Source organism: Chaetodon auriga, chromosome 9, assembly GCF_051107435.1.
Source record: "Chaetodon auriga isolate fChaAug3 chromosome 9, fChaAug3.hap1, whole genome shotgun sequence".
Classification (NCBI taxonomy): domain Eukaryota; kingdom Metazoa; phylum Chordata; class Actinopteri; order Chaetodontiformes; family Chaetodontidae; genus Chaetodon; species Chaetodon auriga.
The window spans coordinates 3,572,302-3,587,143 of record NC_135082.1 but is presented as its reverse complement, the minus strand read 5'-3'; the positions used below and the strand labels follow the sequence as shown (position 1 = coordinate 3,587,143).

General features: G+C 42.0%; 1 protein-coding gene across 1 annotated transcript in view; it reads right to left on the bottom strand.

Moving 5' to 3' along the window:
- gfra3 (GDNF family receptor alpha 3) overlaps positions 1-14,416 on the bottom strand; it is a 51,969-nt gene extending 37,553 nt beyond the window's left edge. The window contains exon 1 of the mRNA XM_076739124.1: positions 13,881-14,416. Within this exon, the coding sequence (XP_076595239.1) occupies positions 13,881-13,920 (40 nt within the window). The 5' untranslated portion in view covers positions 13,921-14,416. The remainder of the gene's footprint in view (positions 1-13,880) is intronic.
- Positions 14,417-14,842: the final 426 nt, after the last annotated feature.

Sequence of the window (14,842 nt, the reverse complement as noted above, 5' to 3'; positions counted from 1 at the left end):
TGAAGAATATGAAATCTTAACCAGCAAGTCTAGTTTGAAGGCTTGTTAAAGCCAAGACATTGTACAGCACGTGATGTCTCTGTACACATTTTTGGTGAGATGAACTCTGATAAATCCATCATGGGAACAATGTCAAGCTGGTGGTGTTTAAACCACGAAGGCCTGTCAGAAACGGTGCATGTTGAAGACCACTAAATACAGAAATATCACGTGAACAACATTATTATTAATACATATTTTTTTATGCCACATTCTTATCTTTACAAGTGTGGTGAACCACATAACATCCCATTGAGTACAGTCAGTAATTTGCATAATTACAAATGTCAATGTGTTTTTGAATGAGGCTTTCTTACTTTTGGAGAGAACAGAACCCATAATTTATGGTTTTTCATTGCAAGATGTTCTTCACAATATCATTGCTGCGGAAGTAAGAAGCAAATTGATACTATAGTAGCAAACAAACTGCCAACTAAAGCCAGGACCAAGTTTTTGTTTCCATTCTGCTCTGCTCTGTGCAAAGACCCCCCTCACTGAACCAAAGTAGCTCCCACTGAAATGAATAAGGTGCCAGTGTTTTTGCTGCTTTGTTATTGTAGTGTAGGCTCCTTTTGGAGTTTCTCAAGAGGTGTTCCCACAGGAAGTACAAGTCACAGTGTGTGTACATTGCCAAGTCAGAAGGGCAACGTGGACAACACATAGGGCCAAGCCTGGAAGTGAAATTGTTTAGCTAACCCTAACTTTGGCAGTAAGCCTGTTTTTTTCCTTTCAGGCTCCAAAATGCTCAGTCAGGGGAAGACTAATTCATCTTCACTAATTCATCTTCACTGCAAAACTACAAGGGGTACATGTTGATAAATAAATATATGTGCCACCATTTTGGTAGAATTTCCAAAACCTGTTTGTCATCACTAGACAGCAGAAGGGAAGATTAAACTTTTGTTGCCACACTGTGTCTGCAGGCAGCAAGCAGCACTTTCCATCAGTGCTGGTAGAGTTTATCATTGTTTTCCCACAGAAAACAATGAACATCCAGTATGCCATCTGTTGCATACCAGCACTGTGTGAAAACACAGAAGAGAGTGGAGAGCTGCTTCAAAGGAAGATGATAATTCAGACTAAGCATTGTTTGCTGAACATTCAGTCAATCTAGAAACCACAGGTCACGTTTCTTACCAAGTGTTCAAGGTTTTGACGGGAATGTTCGAACTCACACCCAAGAGAAACACAACCCATTTGGAGTACACTTTCCCATTTAAACAGATTTACTTGCCATACAGACAGGGTCAGCTATGTGTTACATTGTTGATCAATCTACAGAATACAAATAAAGACTGTAGAGCTAGGATAGTGTTCTATCCATTATTTGATCAAGGACAATGTTAGATCAGAACTACAGTTAGATCCCCATGCTGTGAGAACAGATAAATCTTATGCCTATCACGCTTTATTGCCCCCATGTGGAAATTTGTTTTGGAACCAGACATTATGTTAAAGGAAATAAGCATAGGTTTCAAAAAGTTGCAAATTTGGCATACAGTGGCATAAAAAATGCAGACATGAATGGACTGAAGTCAATGCACTGCACTAACTTTCACCATTTGCTTAAATTTCCGACAAATATTCAACACATTCTCGAGGGTTATCATACATGCTAGATCATTTCACAAGTCACTGCTCTGCACCAATAAATAGTGTAGCACAAAAACCCCCTGAGACACAAAACATTTTAAATCATGAGGAGCACATCAAAACTTAGATGTCAGCAGTATTTAAGTGCAATTGAAGTATCCTGTTTGTTCAATCCACACTGACTTTGACCTTCATTTGGCTGTCTTGGCAATATTCAAAAAGCAGCTGTTTCTCAGCAGTGGGTCTTGGGGTGCTGGAAGGACAGTGGTCCACACCCTAAATGTATAGGAAATGTACAATATCAAAATCCTCTCAAATTTGTAAATGGGGTTTTTTGGTCAAATGCAGATGGAATGTTACACAACCTAACTCCAGATTCTATGAGTATAGGGGCAGCCTGATCTATGCCCACCTGTGGGATGGGCACCGCTCATCATCTCATCTCCAGAATGTTTCTTATGCCATTTTACAGAGCCATTGGGGCCCAAACAGGCTACGCCTATACTCATAGAATCTGGAGTACATTCTATTTCCTATATGCTTCATTCTCGAAAGCTATCGTTAGTGGGATAAAGGTGAAGTAGCATATGGTCAGAGTTGTGAGGAGAAGGAAAAAACCCATCCAAGGTTATCACTCTTGATCTGAAGAAGCTAGTGATGCTTTTAGCCAAACTGCTGTTTGGCAAACATTCTAAGATATGAAGGAGCCACATGGAGAGCAGATCAGTCACCAGCCCTCTTTGCAAATGTCATAGACAAAAGCAAAGCCATTTTGGCTGACAGAAACGTGAGCAGAACCTGATCCAATGGCTCAAATTCAGCCTTAAACAGTGCACATAAAACCAGCATTAAATTCCACTGCAGGGCAACAGAGCATGACACTGGCCTGCCTCTATGCACGCTGTCAGAAAACACTTCTTCAGAGGGTGGCTGAACACTGATCTGTCCCCAAACGCATTGTGATGTGATGACATAGCAAAAGCATAAGTTTTAACTGTACCGAAGGCCAGATTCCTTTTGACTAACAGCTGGAGAAATTAAAGCACATGAGGCAAGGGATACACAGTGGGGTCCAGTCCCCTTTCCACACACCAAGGCTGGAAAGCTGTCCATTTGACTGTGTAAGATGCTCTACTACAAGCAGCCCTTGCATAGTGCGGACAACATCCTGAGAGTCCCAAACCCTCTAAATGTTCCTGTTCAGTGGCCAAGCCCTCCAATGCTGGACTATTACCAAGTAGTTTTTGATCTGTCCCCCTGCCTGAGATGTGTCTCTGCACGCCTTGAGCTGCCACAGCTGGCCTGACAGCAGCTGCTGCAGGCATGGAAACCATGATGTTCTCATACACTCCGGAGCAATCAGTATTATTGCCAGTCAGTCTACCCACACTTGGCCAGAATCAGAGGGAAGGTATACAAACCATCCAGGGCCATGGCCAATGCACAAACATGTCCACCTCTTGCACGTTTCTGTGTGACACAGACAGATCCATCTCCACTCTGCAGAACCTGCCTCAAACCTAACAGACAAATCAGGATGGAGGCTCCAGTCCCCCCGACACAGACTTCCTGTTGACTTTATGTCTGCCCATCCTGTTCAATTTTTTGGGGATGTACACCACTCTGAGAGACAGTAGGTGTGTGTGCCCAGCATATCAGCCGTCCAGTCATGAAGCTGTGATGAGCACACTCTGCAGTTTATGGCTGTCATTGCCCTGTTGTCTATACAAACAGACACATGCTAATTCTGCAGCAACAGGACAAAATGTCTGCTCAACCCACTTCGCAGAGTCATTCAACTTTGGCTGATCCAACAGGTACAGAATGTCCAGCGGGTTCCTCGACCGAATATGAGTCCTGTACTGGCCACACCTCCTCAGCTGCAGCAGTTAAAATGTCCACTCTCTGCTGCTTCTCTGCCTGAGGCAGGCGAGGGTGGTAAGGACACAGCGAGTGAGAAGTCAGAGCCAGCCCGGCATGCTCTGGACGCAGGCAATACTTGCAGAGGCTGTGCAGATCAAAGGACATGATGTGGCTGGTCTGGCATGCAGGACAGATCCAAACCGCACTCCTGAAAAATGGGAGGTGATTGTCTGGTCTCAAAGCAATCATACTCAAGGTGAGACCATGAGTGGTGCCCATGCTGCAGGAGGCTGTGGATGCACGTTTTTCTGCACTGCGCAGGTGCAACAGGGATAAAGCGACAGCCTTAGAGGAACCATGTGATTCTGAAGAAGAAGAAGAACTGAAAGAAGACAGTAAATGCTTCGTGCTGCGTCTTGGTCGCGTGACTGGCCAGACTACATGAGATGAGACGTGCTGTGATCGATTGGGGTCACAACTCGATCACAGCACGTCTCATCTCATGATCACGCATGAGTTTAGATGTAATTGGGGAGGCAGGTGAAGCAACTGTCAATCAAACTGACAGAAGCATGGTGTGTGATGCTGGTGGTCCCGTGTACCATATAAAATCCACGACTGTGGATGCGCTATAACATTAAAAGCAAATGCAAGACTTCAGCCCATTCAGTCATTCAGTTATTTATTCATCTACTGTGTAACATCCAGATAACAATTAGGACAGGTACAATGAGTTTCACATGTAGTCATTTTATTTCCATGGTTATTCTACAAGGAGTGGGCTTGGCTGTGTTGGCTGCATCAAACAGGCTACTTTAACATTCGATCTGGAATTAGCAATAAGCGTATTCGCATGTGACAGCACAGCCAGCTGCTCGGCAGACTGATGAAGTGCTTCCGCTATTTCTCGGCAACGTTTCTCTTTTTTGACTCAGTCATGGTACTTCCTTGAGGAAACAAACTCTTCCTCTCTTTCGCTGTCCCACCTGACAGCAACAACCTCTGCATCCCCCCTCCTCTTCCTCGTTGCCATGGTCACCGGACTGTGCTCTGTAGAGAGCACCTGACCCTAATTTGTTGGCTGCAACAAAATCATCTGAAAGATTCACTAGATTCATGTAGGCAGGCATTAGCGTTCAACGTACTCTAGCTCACACTCCACTCTTTGCATAAGTTGCTAGCTAGTTTACAATTCTGTACAAGTCTGCACAGTTGATACATTAGCAAATTAAAACAGACTGAAAAAAAACAATCTGGGAGTCCACCGCTGACAAATAATGCAGATTATGCCTTGGATCTTTTTTTTTTCTCAAATAAATCTAGCAGCCTTTATGGGTCAGTGAAATTCTGAAAATAAATAATAAATGATAAATTATATAGACTATCCCTTAATGTCATCGTAATTCTCTCATCACTCTGATTTATTGTGTGTGAAGGTAAAATAAACAGACAAACACAAAAACAAATCAATCATTAGTCGCCCTTTGGCAATGAAGTGTGATACAGAGGTCAATACAACAATCACCTGAGGCTACTTCACCTATCACACACAAATCATATCACGAACATCAGCTTATCATCGATTAATGATGCACCTCAATATCAATAAATCAACCAAAAAAAATCGGAGGTGCTAATACAATTATCAGAAACAAATAGCACCAGCGCCTCCTGGCATTTACAGGGTTGGATTTAATTTAAACCTGCTGAATGAGTTTACAGCCCAATTGAAGCTAATACACAATGTGATTCCACTTCCACAACTGCACAGTCTCAATCACTTACCTGGTCAGAATATAGCCGCTGTTATCAGGTCTCATCCGGCTGTGTGTACACAATCTGGCACAGAAAGACTCAGTGCTAGCTGCGGTGAACAAGTGTTACTCCAGGTGAAAAAGTGGAAGTGATGTGTTTCACATTTCTGGTTTGTTTAGAACAAAGGGAGGAATAACTGGTTGGTTAGAATGAGAAGTGATGCAACCACAGCCGAAGGAACAGACAAAACATCAGAAAAAGAAAATTTGTGGTGAGTGACTGATGAAATAAGTGATGCCTTGTATAAATGCAACTGTTTTACTTCTAGAACAAATCTGAAGTCACCTGATAGCTTCTCACTTCAGTGAGGAAGCAGATGCACTACAAATGGACCGAATGTCAACTCCTCAATTCCCTTAACTCAACTTCACTTAACAGCTTTTTCCTGGATCTTCCAAAAACATGCACAACATCACAGGATCAAAAAGGAACTTTCCTCATCAACAAATTAGTTTCTCTTCTCTTTGAAAAACTGGCAAGGGTCTTCATGAAATGGCAGCCCGGATATGGTCAAGTCTTAACTAAAAAGCAGCTAACGAGGGCTTTCAGTTATCCTGTGACAAGGAATATCAGCCTTGTTTCATTGCACGACATGTGTTTGACAGCATGACAACCATCGAGAATTTAACACCACCTCAGATGCTCAAACCTCAATGATTCAGTGGAGCATCTTTCATGATGTCAAACGAAGGACCTGTTCATGGCTGATGGCTGAAGTTTGAGGGGCTCATAATGGAGACACAGAGTGGAACAGAGTGACGACAGACTGTGTGTTTGCAGCCTGTGATTAGAGGACATCTAAGGGTGGCTGCATGGACTTTGGCTCACTATTCTGTGCTTCCTTAGTAACAGCTTAAATTGAGAGCCAATAATTGGAGTCTGAGTGACCTTTTAACAGAGCAAAAACTTCATCATATTGGTAAAATTAGTTCCACAGCACCAGGGTGGGTCAACCAATCTAATAAAAAAAAATGTGGGAGCAAGAGCATGTGGAGCAGTTTGCAGGAAATCAACGATATGAGCTGAGCTTTGGTTCCCCTCTCTGCCGCTTAATGCCAGCAACCCAGCACTCTTCCCTCTCCTACATTAACCAGAATAATTCGTACAGAAGTCAGCGTGTCACCTGCAAATTTCTAATCACATTTCACAGACACTCAGAGACTCTGAATCACTAAGCCTCGACATTCTCATTTCCCTCTCTTCCTTGTTTATTAACCACTGAGGTAATAAAGGGGCCATAATTAGTGTAATTGTGATCAAAGAGCAAAATAATGAATAATGTCTGAATGACTGCAAAGGTCTCAGACAGTGATGAATGCTTCCAATTTTTCTTTACATTTTCAAAAGGATCTCCTGCCGTGTCACTGTGCATTAAAGAAGCCACCACCTCTAGTACATGGGTTTGGGAGGACGACTGTGTGTTTTCACAAGAAAATGGCTGGAAAAGAGTGAGTCAGCTGAGGCGTACAGGATAATTGTTCGGGGGTCGTGATGCCAGGCTTTAAGACAGGCAGTGACGCTCTACTCACACAAACAAACCCATACACTTAAGACTCAACAGGATGCCAATTGTTGTGAATTAAATCATGCTAGCTGTGCCCACCACCACTCAAAAACTCAAAGGGCAGAATAAACACATTTTGATTAAGTGTGTTTCCAAACATATTTTGGATTCGAAGAAACAAACGAATGTCTGACAGAGGTTTCTCCCTGCCAACAGGGAGGGCAGTCTGTCAGAAAGACTAACTGGGGATTGTGGGTCCAGCCACAGATCTGAAGCCAGTCTCTGACACATCTGTCATCATGATAGCAGATGGGCCTGAGGTCAGGCCGCGGCTGACCTGGGATCAGCCCAGGCTCTGACCACAGAGAGCAGCGGTACCTTCAGGGACCGCCGACTCGAGTCCGACACTGAGTTTGAGTAAGGACAACCCAACACACACACACTCAATCTAATGCCTGCTCACACACTCCACGGAAGCAGAAGCCAACACACCATCTGCCGCCCCTGTGTTTGAGTTCCAAATCCCAGTTATCAACAAAACACACAGAAGACCTCCAAACTACCCCCTTGGATACGCCATTCCCTTTGAGAAGAACGCTATCACACACACAAACACACACACACACACGCATGCACACACACACACACACACAAACACATACCTCGGAACCCGGATCAGATGGAACCAGGTGGATGGAGGCCAGGTAAGTTACTCATTTTTCATTAAATGTGACAGAAGAAGGAAGATGGATTTCCTCACTTCTTTCACCAAGTTCATTCACCTCACACACTTCTAAACCTCTTCATCTCTCTCTCTCTCTCTCTCTCTCTCTCTCTCTCTCCTCTGACCAAGGATGATCACCTCTCTTATTCCGAGCTTTTTACACTTATCATCAAAGTAGGTTTATGATGCTCATTTCTCTGGCCTCATTGCTCATCATAGACGTCATCGTCTGTCACTGGAGATCAACCCAGATAAGACATCCTCTCTCTCTCTCTCTCTCTCTCTATATATATATATATATATATATATATATATATATACACACACACACACACACACACACACACACACACACAGATATATATATACACACACACACACACACACACACACACACACATATATACACATATATATGTGTGTGTGTGTGTGTGTGTGTGTGTGTGTACACATAGATGTGTGTGTGTATGTAGATCTAGTTATCTCTCTATCTATATATACATACATATATATGTATATATAGATAGATAAAGATATAGATATATATATGTTCTCCCGTTGTTCAAAGCACACACCCCTGCAGCACTGTGGAATCATCTGTAAAAGGTGTGTTAGCAGAGTTAGATATAAAATTTTCAAACATCTGTCACCTGTGTCTGCCTGTGTTTAATGCTTTAAGCGGAGGTGAGGTGTTTAGACTCTAAAGTTAGACCAAATAACGCTTACATATGTACCAATGTATCAGTTTGCCAATGTTTTCCTTTTATTTTAAGCATTTCATGCATTTTTCACGTGGAGGTTAGTTCACGGATAATGTTGACTGCCACTCAAAAGGTAAAACAGTTGTATTTTGTGTAGCATTAAAAACTGAAGAGAAATTGTGACTAAATCCATCATTCAAAAGGAATGAACATGGTTAGTGGATTAACTTGCAAAGTTGAAGATCTGTACACATTTTTAGTGCCAATTGGGGTGAACTTGACTGCCAGTTGACCAACAGCTAGCTGTCTTAACAGTGCTTAAACAGACAGCTGAAGTGTCCAAAATGGAGGATACTGTCGTAGCTTATTAGCTGTGTTGCAGCATTCACTTTTATTCAACTTCCCCTATCAGGATCTAAGCTATTCCACAATAGAGCAATGGCTTGCAGATAGTTATGAGTCAGGAGTCAGTGGTACAAATACAACAATCTAAGTATTTGATCTTACTGTCCCATTAGCACCGGAGCTAAGCTAATGAGCTAACTAACCATCAGCAAGCTTGCTAGCTCAGAGAGGTTTGTCTCCCCCCTTCAATAACTTTTTTATTGAATGAATGAATGAATGAAAGTGCTATGGTAGTGTAAGGAGAACAGGAGAGAAAACAGTATGAAGCTCAGCGAGCTCTTAGCTGTTCGAGCTGATTAGCAGTCGTCCAGCTGGTTACCTCACCAGCTGCAGCAGTTCACCGCTTATCCCAGCCAGCAGTCAGTACGCCGCCAAGCCTCCACAGTCAAACATGTTGTGAAGAGCTCTGAATTAACTTCTTTGCTGTGTCACCAGGCTTTAAGACAATAACCCTGATGATGTCCTCGTGATGTCATCAGGGACAGAGATTATACATTTTTAACAGAAAGCTGTAATGAAAGTTGCTAATGGTTGCATTATGGCGTAGGATGCAGAGTTGTTGGAGCTTGTCCCATGCTAAAGACCAAAAGTCATGATGCATTTTGGCCTCCGCTGCTTTCATTTTAACCATTCCCTTTTCAATGTGTCTCTTGCAAGTTCCCCAAATTCATGGAAATGCAACACTAATTCACTAGTTTACTCTGAAACACATATTTAAATGGACCTAATTAGCATCACTACTGTCATGTTTTCTTGATAGATTTTTATGTGGATTAAATGTGTTTGAGTGTTGTCCATCTGGCAAAGGACAAAATTGTGTAACAAACACTGATTACTGCTAAAAGATTTTTATTGACAGGAAATCAGTCAAAATGAAAGTTTCCAAATATACCCAATATTTCAAGATAAATTAATTAATATAAAATGATGCACAAGACATGTAGAATATTTCCATTTGATGGAATGGTGTAGCCATTTGCCGGTTTTGAATATTTTACTCAACGTAAAGATCAAACAGTTTAAATGAAGAGCTGATACAGAACATACATATATGTGAGAGTGTGGAATAAGATCATTTTAATGACCTTAAAGCTGCCTCTGAAAACTTAGTTTCAAATCTTAATGTTTTTCCCTATAACAAGAAATGGTCAAGAATAAATAAGATATAATCAAATTCAAATTTAGGAGAAACTACTTTCGGTATTGTCACAGACACTGGGCGTAGTCTGACTACAGATGATGCTAAATTCTGATTAGTGCTTGGGAATGTGTGACGTAACTGCATGTTTAAAACCAGACAACACACACACAAAACAAGACAGATTCCTCTCAATTTATAATAACCACATCTGTTCTAACTTTGAATCCATCACTCTAGGAATCTGAGTGAGAGTTATGATCTAAAAGAGAGGGTAAATATTCCCTTTGGGCAGCTTCACCCCAAAAGTATCAGTATCAGTATAGGTCTTCAAAAAGCTCCGAGTGGTGTCTAGGAAAAGTGAGCCCTGTCACGCACCCTCCCACCCCTAAAAATACACACAAGCATGCACACCTGCCTGCACACCGATAAGACGTCAACCACCGCGGCTCCAAATGTGTTTGCACACTGGTGTCGGTTGACTGCACTTCCTCATTGAACGACTTGAACAATTTATTCTGACGCGCCGCTGAATCCAAGGGGGAATTTAGATTGAGATTGAAAAAAAGGAAAATCAGACACGACCTGAAAGCCTTGAGGGAGGAAGACAAGGGGGGAGGGCGCGTAAACCTGAGGCCGAGAGACAGGGAGATATATGAGACTGTCACTCAACATTACAGTGTCACTACAAGCGGACAATCATTAACACGGCTAATGAACACAGCGGGGCCATGCTGCAGACCATGCTCACATAAAGCCACTGTGGGGGAATTTCATTAGTCCTGCTGCAGCAGAGATAATCCACTGATTCCCAACCAGGGGTCCTTGTACGCCAGGGGTTCTTCTGCTGTTACCAGGCGGTACCTGGCAGGGCTGCAGTAGCTCAACTAATTTTAAAAACTGAAAATCTAGAAATGATGATTTGTTACATCCACATTTGCATTTTAGGAGGAACATAAACAGACAAATATGCATTTAAAATAGGAGTGAGGCTGATCTTTCCGAGATTTATTATCACAGTAACCTATCAACTATGGTAGTCTGACTGCATAAGACACACCTCAGTCTTCCACTGACCTTAGTGCATGAAAAGTAGCCAGAAAAATGGTAAAAAGGTTAAGAAATGGATAAATAATTAAAACGTCAAGTTCCTGCCACTCCAAGTGCTAAAAGTGAATGCAAACTAAACCAAAACTAATGTGAAAAAGACCAAAAAAAACCCACCAAATATGTCCTGTATGAAATCACACACAGCCAATAATCAGCCACAATCACTGGGTTGATATACTGTCAAACAATGATGATGAGGGGATACTTCAGCCATCTGATTGGGCTACGGAGGTTTGTCAGAAAAAAGAGGGTTGGGAACCACTCATATAATCTTAATACAACCAGCGTAACGACTACTCAACAAAAACTCAGTCATTCATTTTAATAATAACAGCAAAAACATCAGGAAGACACATATCCAACTAATGTGGTGTATGAAAATGAAAAGCTTAAAATTATTTGTAGATATCCAATCTTACACATGTATGAATGTACATTAAATAAAAACACAGTGTGAGGAAAATACAGTCCACATCTGAGGGTGCAGGTCTGGCATGCGCAGTCTAACTGAAACTAAAACTGATTTGTCATCCTCCAGATTTTAAGAACCATCAGGTGACTTCCCAGTGTGCTCTGTCAGCTTTTGTCTTGTTTGTCAGACTTAAATTATGACAAACCTCCAACATCAGCCAGACATGGGCGTGTCCTGTTGAAGCACAGACGCTCAGAATCTGACCAAACAAGCAGTTCAGAGAAAGGCCAAACTTTTAACGCACAAAACGTAGATTCTACACGCAAAATTCGTTTTATGTTTTCAGATCTCTCCCTGGGTGCTCCCAAATTTTAAAGGTTAAATCAGTTCCATACTGCTGTCAGTAACAAACCTCCGTATTTACCGACAGTGTGTAGAATGTGTTGTGTTTTACAGCCGTTATCTAATCTTCATGTCTTCAAAAGATTTCCATAACCTCTTTATTGTACGTGACGTGGCCCATTGACCTGGACTCTTCAGACTTCTGCTCCCACGTTTATTGACCGTTATGATTTCCAGTAAAAGAATTTAACAGTAGCGTTTTTGATCTATTTAGTATAATCATTCCTAGTGACAGGAAGCACTTGTTTCTTTGTCCAGCTTTGGCAGACCTGCCTCTGTACAGTGACCCGCACATGTCTAATGTAATAAAGATGGACATGGACACTCCAGATTCTTATTTTCTTTGATGCTAAAACTCTCCTTCAGCTCTTGAACACAATCCACTGTTGTCTTATTAACAACCCTTTGGAGAAGTTCTCTAAGAGTGTGTTTATGGTGTTGTAAAGATGCCTTTTTTCCTTGGGCTTTCTTTTCATTTACAAGCTTTTAGTGCCCACACAGAGACCCCTAAACACATCGCTGCTTTATAAAACACACAAAGAGAAAAAGGAATAAATTTGACAGAGTCACCATGAGGACAATGACACGCTCAAATCCAACAACAAGCTCATTAGTTACAAAGAGATCATCAAAAAGTCACATTGATGACAATGTGAGAGCGGATATTCAACCCCGCAAATATGAGAAGGAGGCCCAAAACACATAAGGTCTGAGATTCTCAACTTCTTGAGAAAAGTGTTCCTGTGCCTGTTTGAGACGGCAAATGATGCCACCATTCATGGCATCAAGATTCTGAGCTGAAACCATGCATTATCAATGTTATTTATGCACATGAAAGAAGAATTGTTTTCACAACATCATGAAATAGTCACGACAGGGTGGATAGCCTTCATTAGAAATTAATCAATGGAAAAGAAGAGAGTGTTTTTAAAAAGTCTACTGTAGGTTTAGTTACTGTTCAGGGATGTAAAAAAGCTTGTTAGAAATTATTTATAATGGATCTTTATTTACAACAAGGAAGAAAAATGATCTCGGAATAACACCGTATAAACTGGCACAATGATCTTTAAAATGCCTTAATTAAATGCCTTCGTTAAGGTACATGCCAATATAAACTATGGGTCCTTAAAATGAATCTGAATCTTTTCTTTAATTTGTTCACACCTGAAATAAGGTAACTGAACACCTTAAGCACAAAAACTGGTTCTGCATTTACAGCTTCTCTGGTAATCTCTTCGTCTATATGACACATTTAAGGAGATTTTAATGTATAAATGAAGGTTTTCTGACATTCCTTGTTTTCTATTTATCATGAATATTTTGTGGTGTGTTTGGTTTTTCCCCTGATTTATTTATTTTATTTATTTATTTTTAGTTTTTGTTTTTGTCCCTTTCTCTTCTGCAAATGTGTAAAACGTGGCTTTTTTTATTGCATGTGGAAAATTTTATTTTGAGATTTTATCACAAGGAATCAGAGCATTCAGTAAGCATCTACATGAATTTAGACTGAAACAGAAAGAATTCCTGCTGTCCTCGCTGGGACCCACATGATAAAATGCAGCCATGTGTTGCTGAGGTGCGGACGGCTGTCAGTCACCATGTGCCTGTTCACTCATTGCTGAAAGTTTCAGCTCAGGCTTGGAGCTGGAAGGGCGTAGCCTAGTGGCGTTTTGGACGAAAGCGCAGCGGAGAGATCTATTGTCTGAACTCAGTCAGAGCACAGGACCACAGCAAAAAATAAAAATGGAATGATTAAAAATGAATTACTGAGACCAAAAAATTATACGTGAGAATTTAAAGTCAGGAACAGCCAAATGCAATATTCTTACTCTGCTGAAAAGTTGAGAGGAAAAACACACCTCTTTACATCCCCGTGGCTCCAAGACCGTGAAATTGACCGAATGAGTCCCCCCCCCCCCCGGCCCACCCCCTCCAAAAAAAAAAAAAAAAGATGAACCTCGGGGTAATGGGAGAAATGGAAGTAGGTAACAAAAAGAAGCAGAAATGTCTTTACTTTAGAGCAAAATGAAGTGTGACTTTCCTCTCTCCATCTGCTCATCTCAATCTAACTTAAGAGTCACGCACCATCCGGACAAAGACTGTGATTCTTCTCCAGGAGGTGCACCAAAAAACATTTCTCTCTTTAATCCTAAGAAACAAATCACCGAACGTACCTGAGAAGAAAAGAGCAAGCACAGTTCCGAGGAGAAACATCTCAGCCGTGTTCGGGACACCGGTGGGTGAAACGGGGATGTGGGACGGGACTTGGTGCGTTCTCGGCTCTCCAGCAGCACCGCTGTGCGCCCCGCAGAAAGACACCCAGCCGCCCGCTACATTCACCGCACCGACACTGCCCGTCCGGCGGCCTTTTGTTCTCTGCCTCGACGGTAAAGTCCTTCAAGTTTCAAATCCCCAGACGGAAGGAAGGAGAAGCTTCGGAGGAATGTGTCGGAGCAAAGTACGCGCCAGAGAGGCAGCCTCTGAGTGTGTGTGTGTGTGTGTGTGCGTGTGTATGTGTGTGTGCCAAGGCTGGCGCTTCACACCGGGCTGCCTGGAGAAATCAACGAGCCCTCTGGCTGGAGGAAATGTCAAGCGTCACCGGGTTGCAGCTCTGACCGCGGACAGTCATCACGACGCGCCTCCGCTGGTGAAGGGGTCCCGGTACATTCTGCGATCTTAATGCTGACAGCAGGAGGCTGGGGTTATTACTAGTGATATCCCTCCCCTCCTCTCCCTCCTCCTCCTCTTCCTCCTCAGAAAATCATCATCATCATCATCACTTATAGGGACCGTATACAAAGGGATGACAATCTATAACTACATATATTTTAAGTTGAATGTTTGAATTAGTTTACATTCCTGGAAAGCAAAAGACCCCAGTGTTTGAAATCTGTAAACAAGAGCAAAAAAAACTACTAAACCTCAAATATTTTGGAATGCTAATAACAGGAATTTGGTGAGAAACTGAACACCATTCATCCAAAAGTTCAATGGATTTTCCCCAAGAATTTGATGCCTCCCCAGCAGTCGGTTGGAACAGCACCTTTGATGGTTTACAATGCGTCTACACTGCAACAAAATCAGTGATGTGTGAAAGTCTCAGTCGCTATATAGTTAAAGTATATAGTTATAGTTC